The 25,328-nt window shown below is 38.6% G+C and overlaps 1 protein-coding gene across 21 annotated transcripts in view; it reads right to left on the minus strand.

Moving 5' to 3' along the window:
- BLTP1 (bridge-like lipid transfer protein family member 1) overlaps nt 1-22,794 on the minus strand; it is a 194,398-nt gene extending 171,604 nt beyond the window's left edge. For 18 of the 21 annotated variants that reach the window (XR_011436204.1, XR_011436205.1, XR_011436203.1 and 15 more), the window contains exons 1-4: nt 22,477-22,774; nt 20,898-20,986; nt 3,356-3,485; nt 413-529 (exon numbers count right to left, since the gene is read on the minus strand). Coding sequence is in view for 17 of the 21 variants with exons in the window: in XM_070259660.1 (XP_070115761.1) it covers nt 413-529; nt 3,356-3,452 (214 nt within the window). In the remaining 4 variants the exon portion in view is untranslated. Of the gene's footprint in view, nt 1-412; nt 530-3,355; nt 3,486-20,897; nt 20,987-22,303 lie in introns of all 21 variants that reach the window. The other 3 variants (XM_023636603.2, XM_070259661.1, XM_023636601.2) reach the window with 3 other exon arrangements.
- Between the last annotated feature and the right edge of the window lie 2,534 nt (nt 22,795-25,328).

Raw genomic sequence — 25,328 nt, forward strand, 5'->3', positions numbered from 1 at the left:
CCAACTTACAGTTATAGACTTTTTAGGTATTGGTTACTTAAAAAAAAAAAAACAGGAAAAACTTCATCGAGCATTAGAAATTTTCTTTGGATGGTGGATTCTTGGGAAATCTCTATGCCCATATTTTATATGTGTCTAGAGTATTCAAATTATTTTAATGAGCATCTTTTATAAGCACAAAAAGTCAAAAAGTTACTATAGAAACACTTTAGTAAGAATGAGGTAAAGGACATAACCAGGCAGTAGTTTCCCTCTAGTTACAGAGTGGTGTGAGAGAAGCCAGTTAGATTAGTTTAAACTTCATGAAACAAAGGGGAATTTCTAAGGCTACTATCTGTTTATAAAATATAAATTAATAATATACATCTCAAGATTACACAGAAGAAAAGAATTCAATGTTACTCAAACTTACCAATATGGATATAGCCATGCTTGTACAATCTGTTAAGAACTAGTGTTAAAATAAGACCAACATTTCGAGAATTATAATATGTGAGATAAATAATCCATCCACAGGACAAAATGGTAGCTGTTGGAAGAAAAAAGTGCAAAAGGATCTAACTATATGTTTCCTTTCAATCACCTTAATATCTTAATAAAATTGTTAGTAAAAGATCATTTATCACATTCAGAAATGATAGGATTTACTTCCATATAGTAACATGTCCTCTTACAATTTAAAACCTGAATTTTAAAAACCAGAGGTTGATTCTACTTAGTCCAACTTTCCTCATTCTCTCCAGTCATTAGCCAGAAAAACACAGATTCCAATTAGATCAATTAAAGCAATGTTTCAAGTACATCTGGTTTCCTTTTTTTCTGTTTCCTTTGTCACTGCTTTGTACCATTTTAGTTATTAAACATACACAAAGATGTTCTGGAAAAAGAAAGCCCATATTGGGGCTGGCCTGGTGGCACAGCGGTTAAGTGTGCACATTCTGCTTCTCGGAGGCCCGGGGTGCACCAGTTCGGATCCCAGGTGTGGACATGGCACCACTTGGCAAAAGCTCCTGTGGTAGGCATCCCACGTATAATGTAGAGGAAGATGGGAATGGATGTTAGCTCAGGGCCAGTCTTCCTCAGCAAAAAGAGGAGGATTGGCAGTAGTTAGCTCAGGGCTAATCTTCCTCAAAAAAAAAAAAAAAAGAAAGCCTATATTTCTGAATATTCTGAGAAACATCCACCTTTATTAAACTAAAAGCTCATTCCCAAGCTATTTCCTAAAGGTTACAGTCACTTAAAAAGAAAGAAAACTGATGATTTTCTAAATTAGAGAAAAGTCATTATTTTTTTTAAATCAATAGCTTCTGCTTTTAAAAAAGTAATGGGAAGAAGTGGAAATTTCACCCTACTTAAAGGCGTATCTATGTTAAACAGGTCATTTAAAAACTATAACTCTTTTCTAGATTACGACAAAGAAATGTAAAGCAATTTAACATGTGTAACCTTTTAGTAATATCACATTAAGTTCTTAACTTTTTAAAAAAATTATTTAGGGGCCGGACCTGTGCCTGAGTGGTTAAGTTCGCGTGCTCCACTGCGGCAGCCCAGGGTTTCACCAGCTGGGATCCTGGGTGCAGACATGGCACTGCTCATCAGGACATGCTGAGGCAGCGCCCCACATGCCACAACTAGAAGGACCCACAACTAAAATATACAACTATGTACTTGGGGGATTTGGGGAGAAGAAGCAGAAAAAAAACAAAAAGATTGGCAAGAGTTGTTAGCTCAGGTGGCAATCTAAAAAAAAAAATTATTTAATATAAGTAAAACAAAGCAGTCATGAGAGTCAAACTACAACATTTCTCAGGGCAGCTTAGATTGATGGTAGTATCTTTATGCAGTAAATGCTATAATTTGCCCATAAAAATTATTTCTAGAACAATTCTTTTGGAAAGTTATTTTGATGATATGTCAATATGTTTTAAGTTTAAAGTCATTTTTCTATTAACTTTTACTGTAAATCACTGTGTCGCAGCACGTTCTTGTGGGCCCTTCAGTACAGCAAGAGGTATTTGCTGAAAAAGTATGCTTCTAGTATTAAAACACCTAAGAGCTATGGCCTTTTCATTGTATCATGTTCCTGCACACTCCTTTCAATATCATAAGACCACTAGTAAATTAAACAATTGCTCAGTGTTTTTCTGGTTGTTGCTGTTGTGTTTTCCTTAAAGAAAGGAGTTGTATAAAACAGGAAAAAAGTCAGAAATTCTAGGTGACAGGAGAGGGGACAGATAGGAAATAAGGAAGAATTCTGCTCTTAATTAAACCAAAAGGTAATTTTCAATGCTGTTTTTATGAAGTTCTCTTTCATATTAACGTTTTGCACTTCATTTTACTTTTGGGGGGGCTTTTCATTAATGGTAATTTACAAGTTTACTTTCATCCACTAGAAAAAACAGAACACAAAGTTTAAATAATAATCCAATCCTACCTACAAATCATGAATCATCATAATTCCTTTTAAATACACTTCACCTACCACACATCTTGTGGTGTCATGAAAGAAACATAAGCACACACTCAGAAAACAACAGCTGTGAAACCTGTGAAAGTTATTTCATCCTTATGGGCCTCAATTCCCCAACATGTTACAAGGAAAACAACACCTACCTTCATAAGTTTTCTCTGAGCATTAAGTGAGACAACATATGCAAAACGCCTGTGCTATGTGGCACACAGAAGATGCTCAATAAATATCATTACCCTCCTTTCTTCTCTTACCCCATCTTACCCTCCCTATTTTCCTTCCTATACCTTTCTAATACCTATGCTCAAATTCAAACCAAATACTGTTCTTCCACAAAAACTTCCTGGGCAATAATAGCCTACAGTAATATCTCCCTTCCTTCATATTATTTTTGTATTTCTCCCTCTCATTTGTTTATATTCATTCATTCACTCATATTCCATCTCTCTCTCTCTGCCATTTAATTATACACTGTTTTGTATTATTTGTATATACCTAAAAACCTTGTGAAACATTAAACAAAAAAACTACTGTTGGCAAAGCCTACTGGCTTGAAATTTGGCAGTTGTTAACCCATACATAAAAAACAATAAAGTACAAGGGCCAGCCCGGTGGTGCAGTGGTTAAGTTCACATGTTCTGCTTCTCGGCAGCCCAGGGTTCACCAGTTCGGATCCCGGGTGCAGACATGGCAACACTTGGCAAAAGCCATGCTGTGGTAAGCATCCCACGTATAAAGTAGAGGAAGATGGGCACAGATGTTAGCTCAGGGCCAGTCTTCCTCATCAAAGAGAGGAAGATTGGCAGCAGTTAGCTCAGGGCTAATCCTCCTCCTCAAAAAAAAAAAAAACTATTAATAAAGTATAAGAAAATATATTCTACTTACCAACGAGGAGCCAAACAACATTGGAATTGTGTTCTGTAAGAAAATCTTCTAATTGAGTGATACTAGGAACAATACTCTCATTCTTCCTTTGATCCATTACTGAAGTTCTTCCAAAATAGCATCTAAAGGCCTAAAAGAGTTCAAAGGTTAAATTTAGAATCAGAGATTTATTAAACTGAAGGGAAATCATGTAAGGGGAAAAAAAGATAAATTTAATAAATGTGAAAGTTTATTAAATCACAGTTTGGTTCCTTCAATGATAAGAATGCAAAAAAAAAAACCCAACACAAATTGTCCACATTTCTATATAAAATATAAGACAATGTATCATTTTTAATGTCCTCATTTCACTATTCTAAGTAAGAGTAGAGACTCAGGTTCAGCAACTATACTCCGGTTCAAAATAAGAGGGACATGATTATTCTTAAATCTAATCACAGATATTTATCTCCACAATAAGGAGGAGTAAGTATTAATCATCTACACTAGACATATTCATCTAGACTTGTCCCAAAAGCTGCCCCTTAATATTATATTTATATATTAAGCTATATTAATCCTTCTTAGCCTCCATCAGCTGTGTATTCCCCATTATTCCACGGAGAAACAATCCTCCCTGTCTGGATTCACTCCGGGTAGAGTCTGGACAGCACACAGGTCTCCTGCTATCAGATGCTCAGGATGTTACAAAATACTGTCAAATTGTGACCAGACATGTGAAGAACACATGTATATGTATATGTGTGTGTGTGTGCACGTGTGCAAGATGAGTATGAATATTCTACGTACTCAGAATGAGTAAAAAGTGAGGAATAAAAGTTATTTTATAATCTAAGAATCAAGAAAATTATCCCTCTGGGGACCAGTCCCATGGCACAATGGTTAAGTTCACACACCCTGCTTCAGCAGCCTGGGGTTCAGCAGTTTGGATCCTGGGCGTGGACTTCCACACCGCTCATCAAGATATGCTGTGATGGCATCCCATATACAAAACAGAGGAAGACTGGCAAAGATGTTAGCTCAGGGACAATCTTCCTCAAGCAAAAAAGAGGAAGACTGACAACAGATGTTAGCTCAGGGCCAATCTTCTTCACCAACAAAAAGAAAAAGAAAATTATCCCTCTGATAATACAATATTAACATGACTAACCCAATCTACCTACAACAAAATTATCTTATGATAAATAGGAAAAAGGACGAAAGCTAGATTTAATCACAAAGAGAGCTACACAGTTGATAATCCTTTAAGATCAAATAGTATAGGTGATTTTTACAGAAAACTAAAAAAACAAATTATAAAACAGGAAGAATGTGTGAGGACAACCTTCTAGTTGAAATTCAGTATAACTGACTTGTCAAATTCCTAAAAATGTTTTCGGTTTACTCACCACAAATCCTATGTTCAAAGATCAAAAACAAGTTTGAAAATTGGGTGAGATAACACTGGCAGATACAATCTACAACAGATTACAATGTTTCATATTTCCACGCTGTTGAAATCTAAATAATTTAGAAGCAAATTCTAAGTATGATTTATAGACAAATTAAACATCTCTTCTAAAAATATGAAGAGCTCAATTACAAAAGGTGTATTATTAAGAGTGATATGAAAACCTAAGGGCAAACAGCTAAAGAAAATTGTTTTCATGTTTTCATTTTTCAATAACCCTTCTACGGTTTAGAAAGATGTTCAATAAGCCTTCCATGGTTTAGAAAGAGTAAAAAATGTTCTCATACTGAAGAGATCGGTGGTAGCTGGAGGCAGGGGGTGGAGAAAACCAGTGAAGGGGGTCAAAAGACACAAGCTTCCAGTTATAAGAAAAATAAGCCCTGGGGATGTAATGTACAGCATGTGACTGTAGTTAACAATACTGTACCCTATATATGAAAGTTGCCAAGAGAGTCCATTTTAAAAGTTCTCACCACAAGAAAAAAAATTGCAACTATGAGGTGATGAATGTTATCTAAACTTATTGTGGTTATCATTTTGCAACACATATATATATCAAATCATTATGTTGTACACCCTAAACTAACACAATGTTATATATCAATTATATCTGAATAGAAGTGGAAAAAAATGTTCTCACATTTTTCAGCTTCGAAAAATCTGTCAACCAGCAACTTAAAATTTGGGGGCCAACTTTACAATATGAGCTTTCTCTATCTTCCTTTTTTGGTTTTTTAAAATAAAATTTTTAAAAAGGAGAAACTTTGAAAAGACCTATAGTCTAAAACCAAATATTCACATATTATAGAATGGTTTACATATTATACAACAACACCCATACCTATTCCACTATACTTATTTTTACCACCTTACAGATCTATCACCAGCACGCCACTGAGGATGAAGAGACCACCCACTGACTCCTAGGGGGTGTTCCATGAGGGATGTGTCCCAGCATTCAGGTCCCCACATAAAGGAAGGATCTGTTTTGAATTAAATCCAAGGGTAAGTGATCTATCCACCAAAGGATCTGGAGTCCTCATCCAAAATCACCAGCACCACCACGGTAACAACCCATAGACAAAAAGAATGTAGAAAAGAGGGTGTTCAAGTCGCAAAGACAGAAAGCTGCAGTATCATACAGTTTTAACCAACATTTTCCAATTATTAGTTAATGCAAAACCTTTAAGAGAAATCAACAGATAAAGGCTCAACAGTTAAAAGAACATATTTTGAGCAAGCACAGAAATAAAGGCTAAGACTTAACAAAGGCCCTAAAGTAAGAAGTGGACATTCTGGTGTGAACGAAGTGAGTCAAAGCAACGCTGACACAGAGAAGCCAGACTGAACTGGGGCTATATGCTTAGCCACATTATTTAAGTGGTACACTGCCAATTCCTTAATGGAGAGGACTGCAGACTGATAATAAGAACCTACTGCATAATATTCATGGAGAAATGATGGAATAAAAAAGGAATTCATTGTTTCCTCTTCCCTGCCTGAACAGTTTAGTCTAAAAGCCATAAGGTGAAGTAGAGCAAGGCAGGCATCTGCACAGGGGAAGAGAGAAAAGGAGTCTCAGTGGCCTAGAGTGGGATGTCAGAGCCCAATAAGGGTAAATTAAGTGTCTTTCTGTGAGGTAAAGAGGCTTATGGAAGAGCAGCACTATTTCAAGGTATCAAAGCTATAACGTGACGACGAGGTCATACTTGCAGGGAAGATGTCAGGCGCAGGATGCTGGAGCCTGGTAGAAGGAAGAGGGCATCCCTGGCAGGAGCAGCAGTCCAGCTCAAGGTGTGGGAGCCTAAGCAGAGAGAGAAGAGCATGTGCCCAGGGAGACTGCCTGGTGCAGAGCATCAGAACCGAAAAGGCAGGCATCAGACCCCAAAGAGATAAGCAGGGCTTGCATGCAGGATGGCAATCTGGAATAGTATGTTGATGTGGGAGCAGGATAAGGAGGGAAAACACCTAGGAGACAGCCCACGCTGGGTACGGGGGAGGGATTCATCAAGTGAGTAAATATATTAAGGATAATGGGAGCCAAGTTTCTCACTGTTGGAGGACATATAAAGGAAGAAAATTAGAATCAACCCTGTGGTGTTGGATAAGAACCAGAGGCGTGGTTTTCAATATAAAAGGATGTAGAAATAAATATAGCTGTAAATGCATTTATGTGTGTGTATGTATACGCTTATGTTCATTAACAGGTCCTGAGTGTAGTAACATCCTAAAAAGATGAGCAGAGAACTTCGCTTCTAAAAACCATTTTCTATTAAGAGGAAACAAGGCACCTTGAAGAAATGGCTGATTCCACAACTACAGCAGGAAAGTCAAGATGAGCCTTGTTTTCCAGAAAGGAAAGAAGTGTTCAAAGAACAATGGGAACATGTCAAAGGGTCACAGAAATCAGCTTGAAGAGGCTCCCATTGGCAAAATCTAAGACAACTGAAGCATCAAAATAAATAACAGCAACGGATTACAATCCATTTAATAAAAAGGAATCTGGGGTCGGCCCAGTGGCGCAGCGGTTAAGTTCACACGTTCCGCTTCTTGGCGGCCCGGGTTTCACCGGTTCGGATCCCGGGTGCGGACATGGCACCCCTTGGCAAAAAAGCCATGCTGTGGAAGGCATCCCACACATAAAGTAGAGGAAGATGGGCATGGATGTTAGCTCAGGACCAGTCTTCCTCAGCAAAAAGAGGAGGATTGGCAGCAGTTAGCTCAGGGCTAATCTTCCTCAAAAATAAATAAATAAATAAATAAATAAATAAAAAGGAATCTATGAGTCCATACCAAAATAAATAATTAAATTTTGATGAGCAACAGGGTGCTCAGATCATCTCAAAATAACTCCTCCCAAATAATCATTAATGACAAAGGGGAAAAGAGGAACTTTCAAAAGGCTGGCAGTTAATAAGTGATAAAAGTAAACACCATCAACACTGGGGTAAATCAAAATTGTGCACCTCTTAACAGAAGAGAAGCTCACTTCTGTGATATTCCTGCCAAAGATGCATAACCTGAACCTAATCTATCTTGCCTCTTTCTCCTGATGGATTATGACCAATAGGGATTTTATTCATCTTTATATCCACAATACCAGTGATGGTGCCTTGAACACAGACATTGTTTTCAAGTACTGTATCATTTTAAATGGTATTTTTATCTATTACATAAGAAAATAACATTGATCTACTGTTTTAAGACATGCTCTCTCAATATTTTCATGATTCATCTATATTCTCTTCATTCTTCCTGAAACCCTTAGTATTCATTTCCCAACTAGTGTCAACATGAGAAAAGAAATCGTGGCAATTATTATTTTAGTGACATACAAAGAAAAGCATGAAAATGTGAAACAGTTTAATCAAACACAGCACATACCAGAGATTTATCAAAGTTCCTAATTTATCACCACTACCACCATTTTAAGAAACAGCTTTACAAAAAATATTACTTTTCAAAATGAATTACCTGTAAAATCTTTTATTTTTTTATGGAGCTAACTGGTTTATAACACTACACAAATTTCAGATGTACATAATTATATCTCAATTTCCATGTAGACTACATCACATTCACCACCCAAAGACTAGCTACCATCCATCACCTTACACATGTGCCCTATCACCCCTTTCTCCTTCTCCCTCCCCTTTTCCCTCTGGTAACCACCCATCTAATCTCTGTATCTATGTGTGTGTTTGTTGTTATCTTTATCTTCTACTTATAAGTGAAATCATATCGTATGTGACCTTCTCTATCTGACTTATTTCACTTAGCATAATACCCTCAAGCTCCATCCATAGTGTCACAAATGGCAAGATTTCATCTTCTTGTATGGTTGAGGAGTATTCCATCGTGTATATATATACCCTCTTTATGTATTCATCCATTGATGGGCATTTAGGTTGTTTCCAAGTCTTGGCTATTGTGAATAATGCTGCAATGAACATAAGGCTACAAATATCTTTTCACATTCATGCTTTCATGTTCTTTGGATAAATACCCAGAAATGGAGTAGCTGGATCATATGGTAGTTCTATTCTTAATTTTTTGAGGAATCTCCATACTGTTTTCCACAGTGTCTGCATCAGTTTACATTCCCAACAGCAGTGTATAAGTTTCCCTTTCCTCCACATCCTCTCCAACACTTGCTATTTTTTGTCTTGTTAATTATAGCCATTCTGATGGGTGTTAGGTGATATCTCATTGCAGTTTTGATTTGCATTTCCCTAATAATTAATAACGTTGAACATCTTTTCATGTGCTTGTTGGCTATCTGTATATCTTCCTTGGAAAAATGTCTGTTCAGATCCTCTGCCCATTTTTTAATTGAGTTCTTTGTTCTGTTGTTGTTGAGTTGTATGAGCTCTTTACATATTTTGAATATTAACCCCTTATCAGATATATGGTTTGCAGTTATCTTCTCCCAGTTGGTAGGTAGTCTTTTTGTCTTGTGGATGGTTTCTTTTGTTGTGCAGTAACTTTTTAGTTTGATGTAGTCCCTTTTGTTTATTTTTTGTTTCCCTTGCCTGGTGAGACATGGTATTCAAAAAGATACTGCTAAGACAGATGTCAAAGAGCATACCGCCTATGTTTTCTTCTAGGAATTTTATGGTTTCAGGTCTTACTTTCAAGTCTGTAATCCATTCTGAGTTAATTTTTGTGTATGGTGTAAGATAATGGTCTACTTTCATTCTTTTGCATGTGGCTGTCCAGTTTTCCAAACACAATTTATTGAAGTGACTTTCCTTTCTCCATTGTATGTTCTTGGCTCCCTTGTCAAAAACTAGCTGTCCATAGATGTGTGGGTTTATTGCTAGGCTCTTGATTCTGTTCCATTGATCTGCGTGTCTGTTTTTGTGCCAGTACCATGCTGTTTTGGTTACCATAGCTTTGTAGTATATTTTGAAATCAGGGAGTGTGACACTTCCAGCTTTGTTCTTTTTTCTCAGAATTGCTTTAGCTATCTGGGGTCTTTTGTTCTTCCTAAAATCTTTACAAATACTTCATTTAAACTAGTATATTTTTCTCCCATTGGCATAAAGGAAATAAAACTATCTAACATCGAATACTTCTATCTACAGACTTTTAGATAGAATTCCAAATCTTTATTTGGTCCTTCAAAAATGAAGGCCACCCTGCAAATCAATACAAAAAATACAAATAATCTGATAGAAAAATGAGTAAAATATATAAACCAACAATTCACAGAGAAAGATAATCAATATCACTATCAATTGAGGACAATCACCAATTACCACCCACTAGCCACATAAGTGAAAAATAGAAAGATTGCAAACAACTACACTGGCAAAAGTATGCAAAAATGGACACTCTTACACAGTTCATGGGAGTAAAGTGCCTCTGAGAAGAACAATTTACCAGATAGTATAAAACCGCACATGCTCTGACTTAGACGTTTCAGTTCTAGGAGTCTATTTCTCAGAAATACTCAGGCACAGAGGTTTTTTCAAGGACAATCACTGCAGTATTATATGTCATACTCGGAAATTGGAAAAAAACGTTAATAGGAAAATAGTTAAATAAATTATGGTGCACTCTTACTATGAAATAATATGCAGCCTTCTTAAGAGAATGAGATAGCTCTCTAGGGATGATATAGAGAAAGGTCCAGGACATATGTAATGTTAGCAGGGAAAAAGCAAGTTGAGAAACAAGATGTACAGTATTTCACTTATGTTTTAAAAAAAGACTATCCGTTATGTATATTACATATATACACCATATACACACACACCATATATGGACATAGACACAGACACGTACATATATGGTACGTGTGTATATATGTATATACTTTTTTTAAGCTGCAAAAACAGCAAAGCCATGAGTGGTCACCTCTAGGGAGAGCAGTGAGAAGACACTTGAGGGGAAGGAGAAGCAGCAGTGAAGCGGGACTTTCACTTGTACTCTTGATACTTAGGCACTGTTTAAATGTTTCACAATTGGCATGTGATATTAATACTTCCATAATTTAAAAAGAAAAAGGGGGAGTGGTTGGCTAGAAGACAGGATATTACGGGTGGGAAAGGAGCTTTTCTTGCCCAAGCACACATCTCTTGGCCTCTCATAATTATGGTCAAGGAACAGGTGTTTCCCAAACCAAAAATACCAACCTGGTCATCTGTCATTCTATCAAATCTTCCTTCCTACATTCTTAAATGCTTGTCTTTTTTAAAAATTAAAATGCAGGGGCTGGCCCGGTGCCGCAGCGGTTAAGTTCGCAGGCTCCGCTTCTCAGCGGCCTGGGGTTCGCCAGTTCGGATATGGCACCGCTTGGCAAAAGTCATGGTGTGGTAGGCGCCCCACGTATAAAGTAGAGGAAGATGGGAATGGATGGTAGCTTAGGGCCAGTCTTCCTCAGCAAAAAGAGGAGGATTGGCAGTAGTTAGCTCAGGGCTAATCTTCCTCCAAAAAAAAAAAAAAATTAAAATGCAAACACCAAACAATATCAAACTCAAAGCTTTCATCTCAACATCAGAAAGATCAGTTAACATCTCGGCAAGAATTATTTGACAGCCCTGAGTGTAAGAATGGAAGGAGGAACCGCTCTTCTGTTCTAGAAATGGGAGGTAGGTAAGCTACAAACAAGGAAGGAGGTAAGAACACGAAAAGGAAAGAGACTGGGGGAAGGGAGAAAGAGGAGTCACTTATCAAAAAAAGAAAAACCAACCAACGGTAGAATCAAAAAGTCCTGCTTCCAACTGTACTGTTCCAGAAGTAAAACATTATATGGATTAAGGGCAAGGACTTTGTACTGGATCACCTGGGCTCAAACACCCATTCTGACACTATAGTGTTACAGCTGGGTGACCATGGGCAAGTTACCTATCCTCTCTGTGCTCTATTTCTTCATCTGTAAAATGAGGACACTAACACCTCATAGAGTTGTATAGTGAAAGTTGATGAGTTCATATGTATAAAGCATTTAGAATAGCGCCTGGCACACTGTAGATAATATACTGTATAAATGTTTACTACTGGCAACCAATGTTTTGCCCATTACTGCTGGCATTCACCTCTACACATGAAGACTGCTCATTTTGAACACCTGTGACACCACACTGAGGGCCACTTTGTGACTGCAGGATACACGCTCAGCTTGTACTCGGGGAAAGCCAGAAGTGCCAGAGAGTAATGTCAATTATTTGTTACTAGCCCTATCGAATCTGAGGACAGTTTTCTTTCACAAGAAAAATGATCCTGTGCTTTAAAAGAGAACGTGAAATGATATAATTTAAAGCACAAAGTATTTAGTAAAATATTTAAGATTTTTTTTAAATCTTGCTTTAATTCAGAGCATATACATGTGTGGGAACTGGGTTTTGACAGAAACAGGAATATTTCCTTTACCTGAACAGGAAGAACAGAGGAAAGGATGGACCTAGTGACAGGGAGCTTTGGTGGTGGAAAAATGAGAGAATCCCAGGGCTTCCACATATTTTTAAAATATGTGTCAAGTTCATATTCATTTAAAATCTCTTCTATTTCACTCCTTTTTTTTCTTATTCCTCACAGTTTCTTGTTTCTAATCTCATTACCTTCTACAGTTCCTTTTCCTCTTCTGTTTTTCTTAATTTTTAATTAGTGTTTATAACAGCTGGCAGAAGGATGGCCCTAGAATGGTAGCTGAAAGGAAATATGGGGAGAGGGCCTCCATCACCACAGCTTACCCCAAAGCGCACCACCCTCCACCCCACCTCAGAGAAGGGGAGTGGGAGGAACTGGGAGATCTGAGCACCTGCCCACAGGTCCGCAAGAAAACCTCCCTGCACTGTTAATCCTCTCCCATGGCTACATCGCTCCTCTAAAACAGGTATCACCCCACAACTGGACACAGAAGTCCAGAAATAAGGTTTGCCTATATCAGGCTTAAACTGGAAGATGTCGATATAACATTACCTATGACATGGGAAGGCCTAGCTATGAAGAGCCATAGCTTACTCTGAACTTTCATGGGAAAGTATCTATTTGATTTTGATTATTTGCAGCAACATAGTAAGACAGTTCATGATAACGTAGGTCTATCTTTTTGTTTATTCATTCAAAAGATATGTATTGAGCATAAAAATTCTACTATACAGCTAAGGAATTCTGAGAATTAAGTGTAAGATTTGGAATATTTAGAATAATCTTTAGTAGAATGTCTGACAATATAGAAAATGCTGGGGCCAGCCTGGCGGAGCAGCAATTAAGTTCACATGCTCCGCTTGGCAGCCGAGGGTCTGCCGGTTCGGATCCAGGTGCAGACCTACACACCGCTTATCAAGCCATGCTGTGCCAGGCGTCCCACATGAAATAGAGGAAGATGGGCACAGATGTCAGCTCAGGGCCAGTCTTCCTCAGCAAAAAGAGGGAAGACTGGTGGAAGCTGTTAGCTCAGGGCTAATCTTCCTCAAAAAAAAAAAAAAGCATCCTCTATCATTAAAATACAACAGCAATAAAAAATAATTTAAAAAAAAAAAAAGGATGGAGCAATCTCCTCCTTTAAAAAAAAAAAATATATACATATATAGGGGGCCGCCCTGTGGCCGAGTAGTTAAGTTCATGCGCTCCGCTTCAGCGGCTCAGGGTTTCAGTGGTTCGGATCCTGGGCACGGATATGGCACCGCTCATCAGGCCACGCTGAGGCGGCATCCCACATGCCACAATTAGAAGGATCCACAACTAAAATATGCAACTATGTACTGGGGATTTGGTGAGAAAAAGCAGGAAAAAAAAAAGAAGATGATTGGCAACAGCTGTTAGCCCAGGTGCCAATCTTTAAAAAAAAACAAAAACAAAATATATATATATAATGCTAAATAAACGCAGTTTGAATGACCACCCGTATCTTAGCAGTTATCACATCATATTGTAACTGTCAGTTTGGAAGTATGTCTCCCCATTAGACAGCTGCTCTTAAAGAATGGGTTTGCCCTGTTCATTTGAGTGTGTCATATCCATCAAAGTTCCTAGTATACAGTAGTCTCTCAATAAACACCTGTTTCAGAAAAGAATGAAATAAATGCATCATTATAAAAAGTACATAATTATGAGCTATTGCCAAAGATAAGCAAGTATTTCCAATGTATTCAGGGCCAAAGAGACTCCTAAATGATCTTCTTTACCCTCAAGAAAATTTGATTTTCACTTGCTTGAGTTTAAGAAAGGATATTCAACATTTTAATAACCCAATTCCAAATGCAACAAAAATCAGAGACAAAGTTTAATCATACTCAAATTCCTCATGCAACAATGAAGTCACAATGCTCTGTATATAGGTGTTCACATGTCTTCAGATCGTTATATTAAAGTTCTCTGGACTCGATCAGAGTTCCTTTTCTATAACAGAAACTACATGGATTTAAAGAGTTGGAAAATAAATCAACTTTATAGCTTTCCCTTGAACTTCATTAACATTCACATCCTCTTCATCATCAAGACTGAACACCTATTAGCACATAGCAGCATTCTGTTTACCAGAAATTCTGTGAAGTATGCACTCTGTACACGTGCTGCATTGCTTACCCATAGGCCAAAATTTTTGGATCTGCATTAACTGTTACAGAATAGAGACTTATCAAAAACTTTTCAGCTGTTTGGTTTCTACACATACGTAACAAATTATCTTGAGATGCTTGTAGGGTTCCCAATTCCAAAGTTATTTATGTTCTCCTTAACAATTAAGATGCCAGGTAACTGATCCAAAGATCTCAGTAAATATCAATACAAAGAAACTGCCTGGATGGACTGCTTATCTTTCCTATGGCATAATGACATCCCCAAACAAAGTAAAACACAAAACAGATCAGAACAACATTTTTGTCCAAAATGAAGTTTCAACAGCATTTAATTCATTTGAACTGTTTCCACAATGGCTCAAGGAGTCTGAGCACTCACCAATCTAAAGGTAGATGTCCTAAAACAGATGACTTTCTGATGCTCCTTCCAACTCTATGATGCTACTCAAATAAAACATACAAAATAGAGAAGTACTTACTGCAACTGAACATCTCACATAAAGGAAAACCATAAACTTTTACATTTAAGATAGTATTGGAATGTATAAAAAGGTTGGTATTACTTGTTGAGCATATAGTAATTTGAGGAGCCCTCTCTGCCTAAAAAATTTTACCCATCAGGATACAAGGCCTAAAAGTCCACCATCCCTTCCTTTAAATAGAGCACTAACCAATATTCTCTCTTAAAATGTAAAGATATCTTTTTTTTTTTTTAAAGATTGGCAGCTGAGCTAACATCTGTTGCCAATCTTTTTTTTTTCTTTCTTCTTCTTCTTCTCCCCAAAGCCCCCCAGTACATAGTTGTATATATTCTAGTTGCAGGTCCTTCTAGTTGTGCTACGTGGGACACCACCTTATCATGGCTTGATGAGTGGCGGTAGGTCCGCACCCAGGATCCGAACCAGTGAAACCCTGGGCCATGGAAGCAGAGTGCGTGAACTTAACTACTCAGCCACAGGGCCAGCCCCTAAAGCTATCTTTAAAGTATCTCAATAACAGCTACCATTAATTATTACCATGTGTTATTAGTGTAAATTAATTCATTTGATTACTTTTCTCATTAACAAGCAGGACCCAGGAATATAACAAAAGGCCCAAGATTTCTGAAGATGGAGAAAACCTTAAAGAGGAGATCGTGAGCAACAAAAGCAAACTTAGTTTCCTTAACAATTTTGGCGATGGTCAGCAGCTTTGCATGCGTAAATCAAAATTATATAATGTCCTATTCTGTTCATTTAAACAAACAAAATAAACAATTATCCTCCAGTGCTTTACAAGAAACACATTTTAACAGTGATAGCTAAATCATCATTAACGTTCTTTAAAAAAAATCACTTCAACAAAAGGAGAAAGTTAAAAAACAATAAAATGCATAGCAGTAAACAATGACTAAAATGTGTCTCATTCATTACAAATATAAGAGAATATATATATAACTAAATATCAGAATTTTATAACGAAAAGAAATTAGTTGGCATAAATAACAACCAAGAATGTATTAAGTTAATACAAATAACATAGTTCTACAAACACCAGTGAGGAGGATTCTTAGAAGCAGATCAAATACCAACGTACACAGTCACCAGGCAACTAGTACTGATGGAATATTCAGATATGGGGACTGATGATTCAAATAGTATAAATCAGCAAACTAAACAAATGTAAAGTACTTTCCAACATCATAATCTATGCTACCAAAATGGTTCTTCATGTTATAAATGGAAGAATCTGTAACATCTAAGAAGTCATATCATCCAACAAAAATGTTGCACTTTAGCAAAGCTCACTTTCATAGCCAGAAATTTATGCTGGTTCACCTAAACACTTATTGAAAGTGGGAAAAAAAAAATCTCTTAAAAGCCATAGAAAACATATCTACTAATAGGGTAAAAAAAACTAACTTCAAATCTAGAAGAAACCATGATTTTTAAATATTACCCACCTTGAATCATCCCCCAGAACTAATTACTATCTTCAGCATATTCCTTAGTATGGTCAGCGATACAAAGAGGGCAACAGAAATTCCCATGAGTGAAAGGTTTAATCTTCCCACTTCTACATCCCATAAATTGATTGGCTGTGGGGTTTGTTTGGTTTTTGCTTTTTGTACTGGTTGGTGAACATACTCTACAAGTTTCTTTTAATTCTTTTAATCAAGAATTCAATATATCACTTCCATTTTGATTAAAAATACACCAGGAGGCATAACACTAAAAAGTTAGCATCAACAAAGTAAAATTATAAAGATTTTTTGTAATAAAATTATTTCCATTTTCCTGTCCAGCCCTTAAGTTTCTCTCTATCATCTGCCTTCAGTCACTTCGTTCAGAAACCACCACCTAATACATATTCAAACTATCCACCCAAAAAAATAGGGTCTTTGGATATGGGGGAGAGGGAGAAAGACACTGGCCGTGTGTTTACCAACATTCTCATCATATCAAGTCCAAAAAAATATTTTTTTATTAGCATGTTGCTATGCAGACGGCCCAACAGATCCATTTAATAGCCAATTCCTGTGAGCTGAGAAAATTGCTACAATAGAAATTGAACTTTTATGTAAGAGTAACCAAAAAAAGGCTACTTCAAGGAGTTTTATGGGGATAAGACCTATACGATACTACTGGTGACATCTGACACAATATTTTAAATGGATACTGAGCTGAATAGAAACAAACTTTACATATACATAAAAAGTGACAAAGTACAATAAGGTCAATACTCTAATGTTTAGACTCTAAACACTTTGGTCAGTGTTACCTGACTTTTGAAATGTTCATTCCATGGTATTAACTCATTAAAATGATTAAATGATAAACGGTATCATTAAAAAGATAAAACATAGCTACCACAACAATGGCTAACATTTATTCACTGCTTGCCATGTGTCAGGCACTGCTCTAAACACTTTAAATGTATCATCAGAAATAACAACTATTGGGGGCTGGCCCCGTGGCCGAGTGGTTAAGCTCCCGCGCTCTGCTGCAGGCAGCCCAGTGTTTCGTTGGTTCGTATCCTGGGCGCGGACATGGCACTGCTCGTCAGACCACGCTGAGGCAGCGTCCCACATGCCACAACTAGAAGGACCCGCAATGAAGAATATACAACTATGTACCGGGGGGCTTTGGGGAGAAAAAGGGAAAAAATAAAATCTTAAAAAAAAAAAAAAGAAATAACAACTATTTACAATTCCCCATTTTACAGATGAGAAAACTGTGGCAGTGAGAAGCTGAGCACAAACACCGCTAAGACAAGGCTGACCTGGGATTTGAACCTAGGCTTTAGAGTCTGTGTTACAGTGCCTCTCACAGCATTTGTGTTGACAGAAATCAGTCAGTAATTATCTCTTAGTCCTGTTTCCTTACTACAAAAAATGAGTTCCTTCCTCCCAGCTCTAAATTCTAGTTTAGGAGCTAATATGAATGTTAGAATTTTGGTATTAAAAAATTCATATTTTGCCCACTATGGCATTTTCTCCTAAAATGATCCTCCCTAAGGCAAAGGTCAGTAATCACTTTTTTTAAATAACCACAAGAGGTAACAGATCAAGATATTGAGCTTAATTAGCAGCAAAGACGGCCAAACTGTAAAGTGAGCTAAATCTGACTGAATCACCTCTGCACTTGTTTGCACTTCTCTCTCACCTGGTCATAAGGCCTACGTCTACATATTTTCAAAAAGTTTATTTGCCCCTAAAGAAACTGACAACTGATAGAAGATGTGTGGTAGTTTTAAAATAGGTCCAAAATTTCTTTGTATTCCTCTCTTCAAGAGGTGGAGTTTAATTAATTCTCCTCCCAAGTGTGGGCTGGACTTAGTGATTCAGTTCTAAATGAATATGGCAGAAACAGTGGCATGTGATTAGGTCAAAAATGGCATCACAGCTTCCTCCTTATTCTCTCATTTGGCTCATCTGATCCAGAGGAAGCCAGCTGCCTTGTTAGGACACTTAGAAGCCCTAGAGAGGTCCATGTGGCAAGGATTTGAGGCCTCCAGCCAACAGCCATGTACATGAGCCAGCATGAAAGCAAATCTCCCAGGCCCCAGTTGAGTCTCCAGATGACTGAAGTCCCAGCTAAGATCTTGGCTGCAACCTCATGAGAGACCCTAAGCCAGAAGCAACCAGTCTAGTCCTTCCCAAACACCCGACCCACAGAAACTCTGAGATAATAAACATCTTAAGCTATTAAGTTTTTGGATAATTTGTGACTCAGCAGTAGATAACTAATACAAAGTATGAGAAAGGAAATTTTGTGAGACATCTGCAAGGTATCTCTACCCTAATGGTTCACACTTGTCATCTTAAGCTAAACCCTTGCTCCACTCTCCTCCTCCCTTCCAAAAGATCAGAAGTCAGCAACACCACACTGCTCAGGAGTCAGAAATCACATGAGTGAACCATTTCCTCTTTCTATCATAAGTGGGAGTGTCTAGCAAGGACTCTGTGAAGCAACCTCCACCCTGCCTCTGACAAATTTATCTGTAGCCATAATCATCACCACCTCCTTCACTCCTGTCTCAATAGAGGTCTATCTAAAGTCCCCTTAACCTGCATCCTTGTATTCCATCCCTTCCAGCTTGGTCAGCGACCTTGCTTCACCAACTATTCTCTCTCATTCATCTTTATCTTCAAGAAATAAAGAGTGTAAATGCAGTCATATCACTCACACCTTTAAAAAACAAAAATTCTCTCTCAAACTCCTATCTCTAGCCATCCCTTCTCTATTTCATTTAAAACCAAACTTTGTGAAAGAGTAAATGACATTGGCTATTTCAATTTCCTTATCTCTTAGCCAGCGTGAACTGGATCCACCTTTATAATTGCTGTTGCTCAGGGCAACAATTTCTTAATTGACGTCCAGTGGATACTTTTGTTGTCTTAATTTTATTTGATGTCTCAAAGATGCTTAATACTCATTCCTTTTCTCCAAACTCAGTTCTTCCACCGACTTCTGTGATTCTCTTGATTTTCTCCTACTTTCCTGCCCACTTCTTCATCTTCTTTGATGTGTGTTTTTCTTCCACCTTACCCTTAAATGTTAGGGCTCTCCATCCTCATTTTTCTTCTATAACTTACATTTTCTCCCTGACTGATCTCATCCATTCCTGTTGCTTTTAACTAACATCTATAAACTGAGACTCCAAAATGTACATCTCAAGCTGGGTCTTCTTAACTCAGATCCACACATACCAGAGCCTAACAATATTTCTTAGAAGTCACAGATGCTTCGTATATAAAAGCCCCAAACTGAATTCATTTCCAACCACGTTTCTCAATCTACTGCTCTTCCTATACTCTCTCAGTAAATGGCCCCAGAATCCACTCAGTTTCTCAAGCCAGATAGCAGATAATTCATTTTCTTTATCCTGCCAATATTAACAAACATTAATTATGTGCGTAAACATGATAGTGGCTAGAAATTATTCTGACTCCACTTTCCCTCAAGCCCACTAAATCCTATCTATTCTATCTCCTTTGCCTCTATCTAATTCATCTCCATCTCTTAATTCCCATTTGCACTGCTTTACGTCTGGTTCTCATTTGCCACCTGGATTATTACAATAGCCTCTAACTGATCACCAGGCTTCCAATATCATCTCTCTCCAATTCATCATCCAGACTGCTGCCTATCTGACTATGTCACTTCTATTTGTCATATATAAGTTCCTTGAAATTTTCTCAAATTAAAGAGTCAACTTTCTTAAATTCCCATGAAATTCTGGCATTAACTATTTTTAACATGAAAAGCAGTGTGCTAAAGTGAAATCTTTAAGAATCCTAGCTTCCCACTGTATCTTAAAGTAACACTAGAAGAGTACTTCCCTTTATTAACTAAAATAATATGAAAAATTTATTATAAATACTAATATTCATTTATGGGTAGTGCTGTTTCCCTAGTCTTATAAACCAAAAATATCCTTGCATATAAAATCAAGAAAATGTATGGGTTCGCAACAATATTGCCTTCTATACAGAAAATTCACTACTCTAGTACTTCCAGGGACATGATGACCACTACTCTACCACTAGAAGCCTGAAATAATGTCTGACATATGGTACTCAATCAATATTTATGAAATGAATTAAATGTTTCTTAATCATGTCTTCTATTCTCCATAGAACTCAGTAAAAAATATATACTTTTCGTTCTCATTTATACTCATTCATAGAGTTCAATCATACACAGTATTGTATGACGAACAAACCAAAAGTCAACTAATTTTCTTCATTTCCTTTCAAAACCCTGTATAACACAGGCAGATTAATGAGCAAGCAAAACAGAGAAAAGACAAGTTGACACTTGATAGAGAATCAAACCAAACCCTCCACTAGCCTTCTCCTGCCAACACACAAGCTATGCACATGACCCACCTGTCAGTCAGATATCAATAGTTCAAAAGTTAGGGAAGATTGGCAAGTCACATTATAAACCACTACCACCCCCACCCCCATTCCTTCACCATTTAAGCAGATTAAACCACAACTGAAGCAAAAAGTCAGATTTCCTCTATCTGAGCTTTAACTGGAAATTAGATTTTTTAAAAACTTAGCCAAAATATTTACCCAAGTTTTTTTCCCAGAGTCTGCAACGTTCTGTTTTTCCTTCTCTTTATCTTCAGAAGGCCCATCTGCAGTGTTTCATCTTAACAAACCTGAAAAGAATATCATTGTAACCAATTATACAAGACATTCTGGTTTTATCAGCAGTTTCACCATTTCAGATTAAACGATTTGATTACACAAGCTCTCACACGCAGGGACACACACACAAAGAAAGTCTTCAATGTTAGTCCAATATTACATTTCCTTCTTTGAAGTTTCCAAAAAAGAAATACTCCTAAATCTAGACTAAGAGCACAATTTCCAAACTACAGCCTTCCAAAGGTTTCAAAACCACTGTACTTATGGAAAGATCATGATTTAGGTAGTCAAAGAGTTCTAGAGATCAAATCCCACCTTTAAAACATATTAGAAAGGTAGCCTTTAAAAAATTGCTCTCTCAAACTGTTAGATCCTTGCTGGCAAGAATGGTGCCTCAGTTTCCTTTCTATTCCCAGCACCTGGCACACTGTTTATAAATGAAAATCACCTTGCAAACTCTTAGGATGCTTAGGAGATGGTAAGGCATGCTGATTAAGGGACTGTACACTGAAGTCAGATTACCTGGTTTAAATCACAGCTCTGACTTTGGATAAGTTGTTTTTTAGGACTGTGGGCTTTAGTTCTCATCTATAAAATGACAAATAATAATAGACCTTACATGATAGGATTGCTACGATGATTAAATGAGATAATATAATCACACAAAGTCTGTACCACTCAATAGTTATATAAGACAAATATTCTGGTTAATTAATCTATTTTTACACTTCATATATCTAGCTGACTTAGAATAAATCAGCCTCATTGCTATGCACAGAGTGAAAGCAGCAACATGAAACCAGTTGTAACTTACACGCTTGGACAGTTACAAAACCTTGATTTCCTTACAGAGGAAAGTTACAAGAACTCTTTCCCTTTAACAAGCGTCCCTAACTTTCTACTGTCAAAACTAAGGCCAAAAGGGCGACGAGAAGGGGGGTGACGACGAAAATTCTGCAGAAGGAAAATCAACTTCCCTTCACCTTCTTTTAGCCAAAAGATGTTTCCGCTGAAATGTACACTTCCATAGTGTGGACTCAGCAAATACCAATACAGAATACAAAACACACCACGCCTGGGGAGGAAACGGGGGTTCTAAGGCTCGACCGCCCTTGGTCAATCGACCCTGTGCCAAGCGGTATTGGGTCTCCCGCAGGCGGGTGCTGCTAGCAAGGCTGAAGCCTGAGCTTGCAGGTGCACTATCCTTCCCGCGGAGTCCACACACTAGCAAGTAGGCGCCGCCCACTCGCCTTAACACTACGGCGGGGCCCGCTCCTGCACCCGAGCCCCAGCTATCTGTCAGGGCCCTTCCAGACCTTCCCACTGACCTCCGACACCCGCTCTACTGGTCCCCGGGCTGCAGGTAAGGATGGCAAAAGGATAAGAGATGAGTCGACGGCGCAGCAGGCAGCTGTGACGAAGTCAAACCTCCCCGACTCCGACCCCGCTGAGGTCCAGAGATGCTGGACAAAGTGCTGCCCACTCCGACACGTCCGCTTACCCGAACGAGCACCACTGCTGCCCGGAACCACTCACGCCTCTCTCCACTGGACGCCGAGGGCCTTGGGCGGCGGCGGCGGCGGCGGCGGCGGCAGCAGCAGCAGCAGCAGCGCCGAGCCGGACACTGCCTGCAGGCCTCTGCCCGGGCCCACACCCTCTCGCCCCGCCGCCCCGGCCCGCCGCCCGAGGTCTGAACCTCCCAGACCCGGCCACTGACACCCAGAGGAGTGGAGGACTATAACAGGGGTCCGAACTGGGGTGGGGCGGCACTGCGGCTGCGTCAACTGGTAACGTCACACGTCACGGCGCCGGCGCCTCTAGGCACGCCACGCGAGCCCCGCCCAGGAGTCGGCGGCGCCCCGCCCTCCCGGGCTAGGGGGCGGAGCCTGGGCCGTGAGGCGGCGGTCAGGGGCGGAGTTGAAGAAATCACCTTGCTCTCCACCCAAAAGGAATGTTAACGAATGGTCTTCCGGAGGCCGAGAGAGAGATAAGCAGAGGTAGGAATAGACCACTAACAGAAAGGAGAATCAGACTGGTGCTATGATGTGAAATGAATCTGCTCGGAATAGAGAGCAGTAGTTTTATGACCCTGTCAATAAAGGGGACTTGATTGTGTGAAATGCTGCAGCGCTGAATCTCTCAAAGTGTTATTGCTATATTAGTGAAAAGTGCTTTGATGCTCACCATTTTTTTTGTCTTTCTGCTTTTTGTCCCCAAATCCCCCGAGTACATAGTTGTATATATTTTAGTTGTGGATCCTTCTAGTTGTGGCAGGTGGATTGCCGCCTCAGCGTGGCCTGATGAGTGGTGCCATGTCTGCGCCTAGGATCCGGAGCAAGGAAACCCTGGGGTGCTAAAGCGGAGCTCTGCTCCAACTTAACCACTCAGCAACCGGGCTGCCCCCATGCTCACCATTTTTAGAGAGAGGCTCTTCATATTATTTAGCAGGTGAACCCAAGCAAACGACTTTCTGAAATTAGAGACTTATCACAAGTATTTTGCACTTGTTATGTGCAAATCGTAACAGAGAAAAGTGGGAAACAGTCTTAGCTCTGTGGAAGCTTTCTGATTACTTGGGGCAGATGTGGGATATGCCCATAAGACAACTAACTAGCAGTGCAAACAGTAATATACTAGCGGTAACAAACCGTGTTAAGCATGGGCCAGGCACTGTTCTAAGCACTTTATATTTATTGATTCATTTAAGCCTCCCAAAACCCTGTGAGGTAAATACTCTTACTATCCCCATTTATTTCCGTTTCACAAATTAAAAACTAAGGTACAGAAGGTTAAATAACTTGCCAAACTGGAGAGCGGAGGATGTTAGCTCAGGGCTAATCTTCCTCAAATAAAAATTTAAAAAACAAAACAAACAAACAAAAAGACAATGACATTACAGCAGTATATTTTCTGTATTTTAATGTATAAAGAAATTTAATGCCACCAAATTCAACAGGTTAAAATTACTTTGAATGCTTAGTTTGTTTTATTTTACTATCACGACTTCTTAAAATCACAATTTCTTTATGTGCAAACTTGAGTATTCCTCAAGTTTTAATACACTTTTAATAACACCAAGATACCAAGTCTGAAGTCAATTCTTACACCAAAAATATCAGTAACATCAATAAGTCCATGGAAACAAAAAAAATTTGTTTGGTTCCTATATTATTTCCCAATATATCTGCTAACTGAAATTATTTCTTTCATTTCATATCCCTAGCCAACACAGGGCACAATTCGTGCTTCTATCATATCACAAGTGCCACAGGAGCCCCCAACACTAAAACAAATAAACCAATGAAATTTAAGTCAAATATATTTTAGGAAAGCCACAATTACCCACTTTAAAGCTAACAAAAAAGTGAGAGGAGCTGAACCTGTATTTTCAGTGAGTAAGTTTGTACATCTTTTGATATACTAGAAAAACCCAGTTATCTAATAGTGATTTGAACTTTAAAATAACAAACATATGGGGCCAGCCCAGCTGCATAGTGATTAAGTTCGCAGGCTCCGCTTTGGTGGCCCAGGGTTCATCAGTTTGGATCCCAGTCGCAGACCTATGCACTGCTTATCCAGTCATGCTGTGGCAGGCAGCCCACATTACAAAATAGAGGAAAGTGGGCACAGATGTTAGCTCAGGGACAATCTTCCTCAGCAAGAAGAGGAGGATTCGTGGCGGATGTTAGCTCAGGGCTAATCTTCCTCAAAAAAACCAAAACACAAAAACTTATAGGGGCCAGCCTGGTGGCGCAGCAGTTATGCGCACATGCTCCACTTCAGTGGCCCAGAGTTTGCCGGTTCGGATCTTGGGTGCAGATATGGCACCGCTTGGCAAGCCATGCTGTGGTAGGAGTCCCACATATAAAGTAGAGGAGGATGGGCACGGATGTTAGCTCAGGGCCAGTCTTCCTCAGCAAAAAGAGGAGGATTGGCAGGATTGGCAGCAGTTAGCTCAGGGCTAATCTTCCTCAAAAAAAAAAAATTGATAACAGTATCAAAAATGGTTTGGGGAACAGACACCCTCTTACCTTGCTGATGGGCATGAATTGTGTTAGCTTCAGTGGAAAGCAATACAGCAATCTTTTTAAAACTTTAAGTGCTCATATCTTTTGACTCAGCAATTCCACTTCTAGAAATGAGTTATACAGATATCTTCACCATGACCAAAATGTATCACTACATTGTTCATTAAAGTAAAAGATTGCTAAAACCTAAAATGATCAGTTCTGGACGACTAGTTAAAAAATTATGGAACATCTGTAGAGCAATGAAAAACTGTGATAGCTATAAATGCACTCATATAAGATGATCTACAACTTATAAAAAAGTTGAAGAGCAAAAAATATATGT

Source organism: Equus caballus, chromosome 2 (genome assembly GCF_041296265.1).
Source record: "Equus caballus isolate H_3958 breed thoroughbred chromosome 2, TB-T2T, whole genome shotgun sequence".
Taxonomy (NCBI): domain Eukaryota; kingdom Metazoa; phylum Chordata; class Mammalia; order Perissodactyla; family Equidae; genus Equus; species Equus caballus.